Source organism: Lactuca virosa, chromosome 1, assembly GCF_052849685.1.
Source record: "Lactuca virosa cultivar CGN04683 chromosome 1, Lactuca_virosa_CGN04683_v6, whole genome shotgun sequence".
NCBI lineage: Eukaryota > Viridiplantae > Streptophyta > Magnoliopsida > Asterales > Asteraceae > Lactuca > Lactuca virosa.
This window is the reverse complement of record NC_136426.1, coordinates 148,345,558-148,360,525: the sequence shown is the minus strand read 5'-3', so window position 1 is coordinate 148,360,525 and position 14,968 is coordinate 148,345,558. Positions and strand designations below refer to the sequence as shown.

The window sequence follows — 14,968 nt, the reverse complement described above, 5'->3', positions numbered from 1 at the left end:
ACAAGAAACCTATAGGCTGCACTATTCATGGCAGGGCCAAGATAGATGCAATCTATGGTTTTTGGTCCAAGTTTAGTCCTCTTAGGAAGAGGTACTTGTACCTTAGCAAGGCAACCCCACACTTTCATCCTTTTATAAGAGGGTAACCTCCCTTTCCACAGATGATAGGGTGATTTATCACTCTTTTTATGAGGAATTCTATTAAGTATTGAATTTGCTGCAAGACATGCTTCTCCCCACAGATTATGTGGTGCTCCAGAAGTAATTAACATTGAATTAATCATGTTTTTCAATGTTCCATTCTTTCCTTCTGCCACTCCATTTTGTTGAGGAGTATATGGAGCAGTTGTTTGATGTATAATACCATTTAAAGAACAAAATTCAGCAGAGTCTTTGGATTCATATTTTCCTCCTCGATCAGACCTTAGAATTTTGATTTTTTGTCAAGTTGATTTTCAACTTCAGCCTTGTAATCCTTAAAATAATTCAAGGCTTCATCTTTGGTATTTAACAAATAAATATAACAATACTTGCTGCAATCATCAATAAAAGATATATAATAATTCTTTCCTCCTCTTGTAGGTGTTGCTCTAAAATCACATAAATCAGAGTGGATTAAGCCAAGTATTTCATTAGATTTTTCAACTGATTTATGAGGATGTTGTGAAAATTTTGATTCCACACAAACCTCACATTTTATGTCTTTATCTAATGAACATTTTGGTAACATGCCAAGTTTTGCCATTCTTTGAATAGAACGAAAATTGACATGTCCCAAACGAGAATGCCACAAAATTGAAGGATCATGCATATACATAGAAGAGGGGCTAGTAGTGCCCATTATTGCATTAGCATTAACATTGGTTACATCATTTTTTTGGTGTTTCAACACCATAGTACAAAGGTAAGACACTGACTTTGAAGAGACCCTCACTAAGGTATCCCTTTCCAACATACACCCCACCCTTGGTGAGAACAAACTTATCAGACTCAAATACAAGTTTGAAACCTTTGTTACTAAGAATAGGACCATAAATCAAATTCTTAGAAATTTCAGGAACATGCAAAACATCACTTAAAATGAGTTCTTTTTCAGAAGTCAGTTGCAGCTTCACTTTTCCCTTTCCTTCAACTTTTGCAGTAGAGCCATTCCCCATAAACATTAGTTCAGAATCCGAGACTTTCTAGTATGTAGAAAACATGGTCCGGGAGTTGCAAATGTGCCTTGTGGCTCCAGTATCAATCCACCAATCCACACAATTGCTAACCATGTTGGTTTGAATCACAGCAACAAACTGATTTGGTGATTCAACCATGTTGGCTTGACTAGAATTTCCTCCACGAGAATTACCACCAATGTTTCCATTGTTCCCTCCATTGTTCCCTCCATTATTTCCTCCATTGTTTCTCCTTGACCCCTCCTGAATCTGCAATATTTGGCCTTGTGTCCAATTTTCCCACATACATAGCATGGACCATAATTCTTCTTGAAATTCTTCTTGTTAGGGCCATGATTTTTGCCATCTTTGGAAGAGTTTTTGGAACCTTGCTTCCCTTTCTTTTTGTTGTGCTTTGTCCCTGAAGTACTTGCTTCTCCAACAAAGTTTGCACTTGGTTCCAAGGGATTTTCATCTGCCTTCTCATTTAATCTGTTATCTTCTTCCACACGAATTCTCAACACAAGTTGCTCAAAACTCATGTCATCAGTTAAGTGCTTAAGATATAATTTGAAATTCTTCCAAGAAGGAGGAAGTTTTTCAATGATTGAACCAAAAAGAAAGTTAGAGTTTATACCCATACCTTCAACTTCAAGATCATGTGCAATGACTTGAATTTCCTCCACTTGTTTGAGGACAGATTTGGTATCCACGATCTTGAAATTCATGAACTTTCCAATCACGAATTTCTTGGAACATGCCACTTCTGTTTTGTATTTCTTTTCCAGTGATTCCCATATCTCTCTTGAAGTAGTCATGGTAGGGTAGATATATCATAGAGAGAATCATCCAGGGCATTCAGAATATAATTTCTGCAATTATATTCATTTGTGTTCCAAGTTTCCACTGCCCTTTGATGTTCTGCCAATTGGGCTTCACTGGGTGGTGGTGTTCCTTCTGTAGTGGTTATACCAGTAGGAGGAGAGGGAGAATCATCAGTGAGAACATTGGAAACATGAAGATTTGTTAGATAAAACAACATCTTCTGTTGCCATCTCCGGAAATCTGAGCCTTTGAATTTCTCAGGCTTTTCCGCATGTGTTTTGATGATGGAATTTTGATCCATTCTTCACTCTTTGATTTCTGTCTTAGATTGTTATTACAGAAGTATACAATCACCAAAGTAATTGAAATAAAACGAACTAAATTTAGATATACTTAATATACAAGAATCAATTTACAGAAAACATACTTGTTTGATGATTTCACAGAAATATAATCACGAAACTGTAGAGATTGAGGCCTGCCTTGCAGTGTCCTAAGACAGAAATTTCCCTGGTAGGGATCTGTCAAGAGGATACAACAATCAACCAAGATCTTCTCTTGATTCTGACGAAATTCACTATGTTCCCTTCATTGTATGTGGAATACGAATTTATATGAGGAATGCTTCTATGGTTTTTCTGAACCCGAAATCTGTTGTTTGGTGATATATTTATAGGTATAGATTGACTGTTTTCCCTCCAAAAACTGCTAACCGAAAACAACTGTCAAAACAGTTAAAACGAATTTAACAGATTTTTTTAATAGATAATAAAAGTCAAAATCAGGATTAATATATATATATATATATATATATATATAAAGTAATGTAACTAGTCAATGAGACCCTAAGAGCCCCAAGACCCAAGGCCAATCTTTTGACCATTATATATATATTATATATATATATATATATATATATATATATATATGTATATATATATATATATATATGTATATATATATATATATATATATTAATCTAAGTCTTTCAAGACCATTTTGACTAGCCCAATCACCAAATCCAACCCAATCCCTCTAGTCCAAGCCTTTGATCTAATTAGTAAACAACTGGTATGAGGCTTTTTAAGGGATTATAAAGTTCCTCTTTCTTCCAATTTGGGACAAGTCCCATAGAGAGAGTTTTCCATTTAACAAAGTTCCAACAATACCCCACATTTTCTATTCAAACTCCAAGAATACCCCACATTTGAATAGAAAATAAGTGAACTTTGATATTCAAATAAGGGAAGTAAGATATGACATGCATCTGAATAGGTGTTGTAAAACTTGAACCTTTCATAGTGAGTACTACTTGGATCTACTTTGTGGGTAGTGAACTAGATTCTTGAACTAACCACTTTTTATAGTAGAATCGAAAACAAGAAGTATCACACATATCATAGCTAAGCATAGATCATTTCTTACCGTTGTGTTCATTTCGGTCGTGAACAATCCTCTCTTCATGAGACTTTTAGAGAGCTTAGCCATATCAGCTCCCAATGATGCGACCTCACATCCATCTCACATAGGTAATGCTAATCTGGAACAATCCGTACTATTCCACTATAAAAGCTATCAGCATTATTAAGAATAAAGAATTCATCCCTATATCATCAACGGAAAAACACAAAATAAATATCATAGGAGTGAGCATACCTTTGTGTTAGTGCTTCTTTGAGTCTTCCCCAACTAATTTTCCTATTGAACCTAGACCATGGGATCGCCAATGTTGCTAGGTTAGGTTTCCTCCAGGTGGTGACTCATTGTGTTGGCTTTAAGCCCATTCCCCTCGATGTGAAGAGAACTTGCTCTCTACTAAGGCCTTTTGTCAAGGGATCAGCTATATTTTCCTTTGACTTTATGTAACTAATGGAAATGATTCCATTCTTCAGCAAGTCTCTTATGGTAATATGTCTGCGCCTAATGTGTCTCGACTTGCCATTGTATATATGACTTTGTGCTCTAGTAAGAGCATCCATACTATCACAATGTATGCCAATGGCAGTAACAGGTTGAGGCCACAGAGGAATACCTTCTAGGAAGCATTTAAGCCATCCAGCTTCTTCAGCAGCTTTGTCTAAAGCAACAAACTCTGCTTCCATTGTAGAACGAGTATTCACAGTTTGCTTAGATGATTTCCAAGAGATAGCAGCTCCACCAAGAGTGAACACAAATCCACTTGTGGATTTTGCCTCTGAAGTATTGGAAATCCAATTTGCATCACAATACCCTTCAAGAGCAGGAGGATATTTCATGTAATGTAATCCATAATTCATTGTATGCTTTAAATATCTAAGCACTCTCAATAATGCATACCAATGATCTTTCCCAGGATTGTGGGAGTAACGAGTCAATCTACTTACATTATAAGCCAAGTCCGGTCTAGTACAATTCATAATATACATTAAGCTACCAAGAACTTGAGTATATTCTAACGGAGCTACACTATCACCTTTATTCTTCTTAAGATGACTTGAAGGATCAAAATGGGTGACTACCGGCTTGTCATCATAGTGTCCAAACTTCTTAAGTACACTTTCAATATAATGGGACCGAGTAAGAGTATAACCATCTGATCTTCTTTGAACTCTTACACCAAGGATCGCATCTACTACTTCCAAGTCCTTCATGGAAAAGGAGGAGTGTAGCATTTTCTTGGTTTGATTGATCACATCCAAATTAGTACCCATTATAAGCATATCATCCACATACAAGCATATGATGACACACGCATTCTTGTATTGTTTGACATAAACACATTTCTCACATTCATTAATTCTAAATCCATTATAGAGTAATGTGTTGTCAAACTTCTCATGCCATTGCTTTGGATCCTGTTTTAGTCCATAAAGTGATCTAACTAACTTACAAACTTTATTTTCTTGACCCTTAACTACAAACCCTTCAGGTTGGTTCATATATATCTCTTCATCTAGTTCACCATACAAGAAGGTAGTTTTCACATCCATTTGGTGTATTTCCAAATTGTGAATGGCTGCAATTGCTACTAATGTGCGAATTGATGTAATTCTTGTAACAGGTGAATAGGTGTCAAATAAGTCTTGACCCTCTTTTTGACGATACCCCTTAGCTACTAAACGAGCTTTGTACTTCTCAATGGTACCATCAGGTCTAAACTTCTTCTTGAATATCCATTTTGTGCCCAATTGGTTTTTGCCCAGGTGGCAAATCTACCAATTTCCAAGTGTTATTCTGCACAATGGAATCAATCTCACTTTTGATTGCCTCTTTCCTAAAGGGAGCTTCAGACGAGTCCATAACATCCTTATAGGTTTGTGGTTCCTTATTCACTACATAGGTCATGTAATCAGGTCCAAAATCTTTGGCTATTTTGCCCCGTTTGATTCTTCTGGGTTCTAAGTTCTTTTCTTGAACCTTAGAAGAACTCTCTTCATTTGATTGTAAACTTTTGTCTGGAATGGTATCATTTAGTCCATCATCTAGAGGTCTTTTCCTAGAGCAGGTAACCTCTTTCCCTTTATCCTTAAAAGGGAAAATATTTTCAAAGAATTCTGCCTCTGCTGATTCCATGATGGTTTGGTTATGGATATCATCAACATGTGATTTAAACACAAGAAACCTATAGGCTGCACTATTCATGGCAGGGCCAAGATAGATGCAATCTATGGTTTTTGGTCCAAGTTTAGTCCTCTTAGGAAGAGGTACTTGTACCTTAGCAAGGCAACCCCACACTTTCATCCTTTTATAAGAGGGTAACCTCCCTTTCCACAGATGATAGGGTGATTTATCACTCTTTTTATGAGGAATTCTATTAAGTATTGAATTTGCTGCATGACATGCTTCTCCCCGCAGATTATGTGGTGCTCCAGAAGTAATTAACATTGAATTAATCATGTTTTTCAATGTTCTATTCTTTCTTTCTGCCACTCCATTTTGTTGAGGAGTATATGGAGCAGTTGTTTGATGTATAATACCATTTAAAGAACAAAATTCAGCAAAGTCTTTGGATTCATATTCTCCTCCTCGATCAGACCTTAGAATTTTGATCTTTTTGTCAAGTTGATTTTCAACTTCAGCCTTGTAATCCTTAAAATAATTCAAGGCTTCATCTTTGGTATTTAACAAATAAATATAACAATACTTGCTGCAATCATCAATAAAAGATATATAATAATTCTTTCCTCCTCTTGTAGGTGTTTCTCTAAAATCACATAAATCAGAGTGGATTAAGCCAAGTATTTAATTAGATTTTTCAACTGATTTATGAGGATGTTGTGAAAATTTTGATTCTACACAAACCTCACATTTTATCTTTTTATCTAATGAACATTTTGGTAACATGCCAAGTTTTGCCATTCTTTGAATATAACGAAAATTGACATGTCCCAAACGAGAATGCCACAAAATTGAAGGATCATGCATATACGTAGAAGAGGGGCTAGTAGTGCCCATTATTGCATTAACATTAACATTGGTTACATCATTTTTTGGTGTTTCAACACCATAGTACAAAGGTAAGACACTGACTTTGAAGAGTCCCTCACTAAGGTATCCCTTTCCAACATACACCCCACCCTTGGTGAGAACAAACTTATCAGACTCAAATACAAGTTTGAAACCTTTGTTACTAAGAATAGGACCAGAAATCAAATTCTTAGAAATTTCAGGAACATGCAAAACATCACTTAAAATGAGTTCCTTTTCAGAAGTCAGTTGTAGCTTCACTTTTCCCTTTCCTTCAACTTTTGCAGTAGAGCCATTCCCCATAAACATTGGTTCAGAATCCGAGACTTTCTGGTATGTAGAAAACATGGTTCGGGAGTTGCAAATGTGCCTTGTGGCTCCAGTATCAATCCACCAATCCACACAATTGCTAACCATGTTGGTTTGAATCACAGCAACAAACTGATTTGGTGATTCAACCATGTTGGCTTGACGAGAATTTCCTCCACGAGAATTACCACCATTGTTTCCATTGTTCCCTCCATTGTTCCCTCCATTATTTCCTCCATTGTTTCCTCCTTGACCTCTCCTGAATCTGCAATCTTTGGCCTTGTGTCCAATTTTGCCACATACATAACATGGACCAGAATTCTTCTTGAAATTCTTCTTGTTAGTGCCATGATTTTTGCCATCTTTGGAAGAGTTTTTGGAACCTTGCTTCCCTTTATTGTTGTTGTGCTTTGTCCTTGAAGTACTTGCTTCTCCAACAAAGTTTTCAATTGGTTCCAAGGAATTTGGATCTGCTTTCTGTCTCAATCTGTTATCTTCTTCCACACGAATTCTCAACACAAGTTGCTCAAAACTCATGTCATCAGTTAAGTGCTTAAGATATAATTTGAAATTCTTCCAAGAAGGAGGAAGTTTTTCAATGATTGAACCAACAAGAAAGTTAGAGTTTATACCCATACCTTCAACTTCAAGATCATGTGCAATGACTTGAATTTCCTCCACTTGTTTGAGGACAGATTTGGTATCCACCATCTTGAAATTCATGAACTTTCCAATCACGAATTTCTTGGAACATGCCACTTCTGTTTTGTATTTCATTTCCAGTGATTCCCACATCTCTCTTGCAGTAGTCTTGGTAGAGTAGATATATCATTGAGAGAATCATCCAGGGCATTCAGAATATAATTTCTACAATTATATTCATTTGTGTTCCAAGTTTCCACTTCCCTTTGATGTTCTGCCAATTGGGCTTCACTGGGTGGTGTTGTTCCTCCTGCAGTGGTTATACCAGTAGGAGGAGAGGGAGAATCATCAGTGAGAACATTGGAAACATGAAGAGTTGTTAGATAAAACAACATCTTCTGTTTCCATCTCCGAAAATTTGAGCCTTTGAATTTCTCAGGCTTTTCCACATGTGTTTTGATGATGGAATTTTGATCCATTCTTCACTCTTTGATTTCTGTCTTAGATTGTTATTACAGAAGTATACAATCAACAAAGTAATTGAAATGAAACGAACTAAATTCAGATATATTTAATATACAAGAATCAATTTACAGAAAACATACTTGTTTGATGATTACACAGAAATATAATCACGAAATTGTAGAGATTGAGGCCTGCCTTGCAGTGTCCTAAGACAGAAATTTCCCTGGTAGGGATCTGTCAAGAGGATACAACAATCAACCATGATCTTCTCTTGATTCTGACGAAGTTCACTATGTTCCCTTCATTGTATGTGGAATACGAATTTATATGAGGAATGTTTTTATGGTTTTTTTGAACCCGAAATCTGTTGTTTGGTGATCTATTTATAGGTATAGATTGAGTGTTTTTCCCTCCAAAAACTGCTAACCGAAAATAACTGTCAAAACAGTTAAAACGAATTTAACAGATTTTTTTAATAGATAATAAAAGTCAAAATCGGGATTAATATATATATAAAATAATGTAACTAGTCATTGAGACCCCAAGAGCCCCAAGGCTTAAGGCCAATCTTTTGACCATGAAATATATATATTAATCTAAGTCTTTCAAGACCATTTTGACTAGCCTAATCACCAAATCCAACCCAATCCCTCTAGTCCAAGCCTTTGATCTAATTAGTAAACAACTAGTAGGAGGCTTTTTAAGGGAGTATAAAGTTCCTCTTTCTTCCAATGTGTGACAAGTGCCATAGAGAGAGTTTTCCATTTAACAAAGTTCCAACAATACCCCAAATTTTCAATTCAAACTCCAAGAATACCCCACATTTGAATAGAAAATAAGTGAACTTTGATATTCAAAAATGGGAAGTAAGATATGACATGCATATGAATAGGTGTTGTAAAACTTGAAACTTTTATAGTGAGTACTACTTGGATCTACTTTGTGGGTAGTGAACTAGATTCTTAAACTAACCACTTTTTATAGTAGCATCGAAAACAAGAAGTATCACACATATCATAGCTAAGCATAGATCATTTCTTACCGTTGTGTTCATTTCGGTCGTGAACAATCCTTTCTTCATGAGACTTTTAGAGAGCTTAGCCATATCAGCTCCCAAAGATGCGACCTCACATCCATCTCACATAGGTAATGCTAATCTGGAACAATCCGTACTATTCCACTATAAAAGCTATCAGCATTATTAAGAATAAAGAATTCATCCCTATATCATCAACGGAAAAACACAAAATAAATATCATAGGAGTGAGCATACCTTTGTGTTAGTGCTTCTTTGAGTCTCCCCCAACTAGTTTTCCTATTGAACCTAGACCATGGGATCGCCAATGCTGCTAGGTTAGGTTGCCGCCAGGTGGTGACTCATTGTGTTGGCTTTAAGCCCATTCCCCTCGATGTGAAGAGAACTTGTTCTCTACTAAGGCCTTTTGTCAAGGGATCAGCTATATTTTGCTTTGACTTTATGTAACTAATGGAAATGATTCCATTCTTCAGCAAGTCTCTTATGGTAATATGTTTGCGCCTAATGTGTCTGGACTTGCCATTGTATATATGACTTTGTGCTCTAGTAAGAGCAACCATACTATCACAATGTATGCCAATGGCAGTAACAGGTTGAGGCCACAGAGGAATACCTTCTAGGAAGCTATTAAGCCATTCAGCTTCTTCAGCAGCTTTGTCTAAAGCAACAAACTCTGCTTCCATTGTAGAACGAGTATTCACAGTTTGCTTAGATGATTTCCAAGAGATAGCAGCTCCACCAAGAGTGAACACATATCCACTTGTGGATTTTTCCTTTGAAGTATTGGAAATCCAAATTGCATCACAATACCCTTCAAGAGCAGGAGGATATTTCATGTAATGCAGTCCATAATTCATTGTACGCTTTAAATATCTAAGCACTCTCACTAATGCATACCAATGATCTTTCCCAGGATTGTGGGAGTAACGACTCAATCTACTTACACTATAAGCCAAGTCCGGTCTAGTACAATTCATAATATACATTAAGCTACCAAGAACTTGAGTATATTCTAACCGAGCTACACTATCACCTTTATTCTTCTTAAGATGACTTGAAGGATCAAAAGGGGTGACTACCGGCTTGTCATCATAGTATCCAAACTTCTTATGTACACTTTCAATATAATAGGACTGAGTAAGAGTATAACCATCTGATCTTCTTTGAACTCTTACACCAAGGATCACATCTACTACTCCCAAGTCCTTCATGGAAAAGGAGGAGTGTAGCATTTTCTTGGTTTGATTGATCACATCCAAATTAGTACCCATTATAAGCATATCATCCACATACAAGCATATGATGACACAAGCATTCTTGTATTGTTTGACATAAACACATTTATCACATTCATTAATTCTAAATCCATTAGAGAGTAATGTGTTGTCAAACTTCTCATGCCATTGCTTTGGATCCTGTTTTAGTCCATAAAGTGATCTAACTAACTTACAAACTTTGTTTTCTTGACCCTTAACCACAAACCCTTCAGGTTGGTTCATATATATCTCTTCATCTAGTTCACCATACAAGAAGGCAGATTTCACATCCATTTGGTGTATTTCCAAATTGTGAATGGCTGCAATTGCTACTAATGTGCGAATTGATGTAATTCTTGTAACAGGTGAATAGGTGTCAAAGAAGTCTAGACCCTATTTTTGACGATACCCTTTAGCTATTAAACGAGCTTTGTACTTCTCAATGGTACCATCCGGTCTAAACTTCTTCTTGAATATCCATTTGTGCCCAATTGGTTTTTGCCCAGGTGGCAAATCTACCAATTTCCAAGTGTTATTCTGCACAATGGAATCATCTCACTTTTGATTGCCTCTTTCCAAAAGGGAGCTTCAGACGAGTCCATAGCATCCTTGTAGGTTTGTGGTTCCTTATTCACTACATAGGTCATGTAATCAGGTCCAAAATCTTTGGCTATTTTGCCCCGTTTGCTTCTTCTGGGTTCTAAGTTCTCTTCTTGAACCTTAGAAGAACTCTCTTCATTTGATTGTAAACTTTTGTCTGAAATGGTATCATTTAGTCCATCATCTAGAGGTCTTTTCCTAGAGCAGGTAACCTCTTTCCCTTTATCCTTAAAAGGGAAAATATTTACAAAGAATTCTGCCTCTGCTGATTCCATGATGGTTTGGTTATGGATATCATCAACATGTGATTTAAACACAAGAAACCTATAGGCTGCACTATTCATGGCAGGGCCAAGATAGATGCAATCTATGGTTTTTGGTCCAAGTTTAGTCCTCTTAGGAAGAGGTACTTGTACGTTAGCAAGGCAACCCCACACTTTCATCCTTTTATAAGAGGGTAACCTCCCTTTCCACAGATGATAGGGTGATTTATCACTCTTTTTATGAGGAATTCTATTAAGTATTGAATTTGCTGCAAGACATGCTTCTCCCCACAGATTATGTGGTGCTCCAGAAGTAATTAACATTGAATTAATCATGTTTTTCAATGTTCCATTCTTTCCTTCTGCCACTCCATTTTGTTGAGGAGTATATGGAGCAGTTGTTTGATGTATAATACCATTTAAAGAACAAAATTCAGCAAAGTCTTTGGATTCATATTCTCCTCCTCGATCAGACCTTAGAATTTTGATCTTTTTGTCAAGTTGATTTTCAACTTTAGCCTTGTAATTCTTAAAATAATTCAAGGCTTCATCTTTGGTATTTAACAAATAAATATAACAATACTTGCTGCAATCACAAATAAAAGATATATAATAATTCTTTCTACCTCTTGTAGGTGTTGCTCTAAAATCACATAAATCAGAGTGGATTAAGCCAAGTATTTCATTAGATTTTTCAACTGATTTATGAGGATGTTGTGAAAATACTGATTCCACACAAACCTCACATTTTATGTTTTTATCTAATGAACATTTTGGTAACATGCCAAGTTTTGCCATTCTTTGAATAGAACGAAAATTGACATGTCCCAAACGAGAATGCCACAAAATTGAAGGAGCATGCATATACATAGAAGAGGGGCTAGTAGTGCCCATTATTGCATTAGCATTAACATTGGTTGCATCATTTTTTGGTGTTTCAACACCATAGTACAAAGGTAAGACACTGACTTTGAAGAGACCCTCACTAAGGTATCCCTTTCCAACATACACCCCACCCTTGGTGAGAACAAACTTATCAGACTCAAATACAAGTTTGAAACCTTTGTTACTAAGAATAGGACCAGAAATCAAATTCTTAGTAATTTCAGGAACATGCAAAACATCACTTAAAATGAGTTCTTTTTCAGAAGTCAGTTGCAGCTTCACTTTTCCCTTTCCTTCAACTTTTGCAGTAGAGCCATTCCCCATAAACATTGGTTCAGAATCCGAGACTTTCTGGTATGTAGAAAACATGGCTCGGGAGTTGCAAATGTGCCTTGTGGCTCCAGTATCAATCCACCAATCCACACAATTGCTAACCATGTTGGCTTGAATCACAGCAACAAACTGATTTGGTGATTCAACCATGTTGGATTGACCAGAATTTCCTCCACCAGAATTACCACCATTGTTTCCATTGTTCCCTCCATTGTTCCCTCCATTATTTCCTCCATTGTTTCCTCCTTGACCCCTCCTGAATCTGCAATCTTTGGCCTTATGTCCAATTTTGCCATATACATAGCATGGACAAGAATTCTTCATTAAATTCTTCTTGTTAGGGCCATATTTTTGCCATCTTTGGAAGAGTTTTTGGAACCTTGCTTCCCTTTCTTTTTGTTGTGCTTTGTCCTTGAAGTACTTGCTTCTCCAACAAAGTTTTCACTTGGTTCCAAGGAATTTACATCTGCCTTCTCATTCAATCTGTTATCTTCTTCCACACGAATTCTCAACACAAGTTGCTCAAAACTCATGTCATCAGTTAAGTGCTTAAGATATAATTTGAAATTCTTCCAAGAAGGAGGAAGTTTTTCAATGATTGAACCAAAAAGAAAGTTAGAGTTTATACCCATACCTTCAACTTCAAGATCATGTGCAATGACTTGAATTTCCTCCACTTGTTTGAGGACAGATTTGGCATCCACTATCTTGAAATTCATGAACTTTCCAATCACGAATTTCTTGGAACATGCCACTTCTGTTTTGTATTTCTTTTCCAGTGATTCCCATATCTCTCTTGAAGTAGTCATGGTAGGGTAGATATATCATAGAGAGAATCATCCAGGGCATTCAGAATATAATTTCTGCAATTATATTCGTTTGTGTTCCAAGTTTCCACTGCCCTTTGATGTTCTGCCAATTGGGCTTCACTGGGTGGTGGTGTTCCTTCTGCAGTGGTTATACTAGTAGGAGGAGAGGGAGAATCATCAGTGAGAACATTGTAAACATGAAGATTTGTTAGATAAAACAACATCTTCTGTTGCCATCTCCGGAAATCTAAGCCTTTGAATTTCTCAGGCTTTTCCGCATGTGTTTTGATGATGGAATTTTGATCCATTCTTCACTCTTTGATTTCTGTCTTAGATTGTTATTACAGAAGTATACAATCACCAAAGTAATTGAAATAAAACGAACTAAATTCAGATATATTTAATATATAAGAATCAATTTACAGAAAACATACTTGTTTGATGATTTCACAGAAATATAATCACGAAATTGTAGAGATTGAGGCCTGCCTTGCAGTGTCCTAAGACAGAAATTTCCCTCGTAGGGATCTGTCAAGAAGATACAACAATCAACCAAGATCTTCTCTTGATTCTGACGAAATTCACTATGTTCCCTTCATTGTATGTGGAATATGAATTTATATGAGGAATGTTTTTATGGTTTTTCTGAACCCGAAAACTGTTGTTTGGTGATATATTTATAGGTATAGATTGACTGTTTTTCCCTCCAAAAACTGCTAACCAAAAATAACTGTCAAAACAGTTAAAACGAATTTAACAGATTTTTTTAATAGATAATAAAAGTCAAAATCAGGATTAATATATATATATATATATATATATATATATATATATATATATATATATATATATATATATATATATATATATATAAAATAATGTAACTAGTCAATGAGACCCTAAGAGCCCCAAGGCCCAAGGCCCATCTTTTGACCATTAAATATATATATTAATCTAAGTCTTTCAAGACCATTTTGACTAGCCCAATCACCAAATCCAACCCAATCCATGTAGTCCAAGCCTTTGATCTAATTAGTAAACAACTAGTAGGAGGCTTGTTAAGGGAGTATAAAGTTCCTCTTTCTTCCAATTTGGGACAAGTCCCATAGAGAGAGTTTTCCATTTAACAAAGTTCCAACAATACCCCACATTTTCTATTCAAACTCCAAGAATACCCCACATTTGAATAGAAAATAAGTGAACTTTGATATTCAAATAAGGGAAGTAAGATATGACATGCATCTGAATAGGTGTTGTAAAACTTGAACCTTTTATAGTGAGTACTACTTGGATCTACTTTGTGGGTAGTGAACTAGATTCTTAAACTAACCACTTTTTATAGTAGAATCGAAAACAAGAAGTATCACACATATCATAGCTAAGCATAGATCATTTCTTACCGTTGTGTTCATTTCGGTCGTGAACAATCCTTTCTTCATGAGACTTTTAGTGCTTCTTTGAGTCTTCCCTAACTAGTTTTCCTATTGAACCTAGACCATGGGATCGCCAATGTTGCTAGGTTAGGTTTCCGCCAGGTGGTGGCTCATTGTGTTGGCTTTAAGCCCATTCCCCTCGATGTGAAGAGAACTTGCTCTCTACTAAGTCCTTTTGTCAAGGGATCAGCTATATTTTCCTTTGACTTTATGTAACTAATGGAAATGATTCCATTCTTCAGCAAGTCTCTTATGGTAATATGTCTGCGCCTAATGTGTCTCGACTTTCCATTGTATATATGACTTTGTGCTCTAGTAAGAGCAGCCATACTATCACAATGTATGCCAATGGCAGTAACAGGTTGATGCCACAGGGGAATACCTTCTAGGAAGCTTTTAAGCCATCCAGCTTCTTCAGCAGCTTTGTCTAAAGCAACAAACTCTACTTCCATTGTAGAACGAGTATTCACAGTTTGCTTAGATGATTTCCAAGAGATAGCAGCTCCACC

At 36.2% G+C, this 14,968-nt stretch overlaps 1 protein-coding gene across 1 annotated transcript; it reads right to left on the bottom strand.

Moving 5' to 3' along the window:
* Window positions 1-1,282: 1,282 nt before the first annotated feature.
* On the bottom strand, window positions 1,283-1,975 carry LOC145121881 (uncharacterized). Its single transcript, XM_079057568.1, has one exon. It carries the CDS (start codon window positions 1,973-1,975, stop codon window positions 1,283-1,285), a length of 693 nt encoding a protein of 230 aa, XP_078913694.1.
* Between the last annotated feature and the right edge of the window lie 12,993 nt (window positions 1,976-14,968).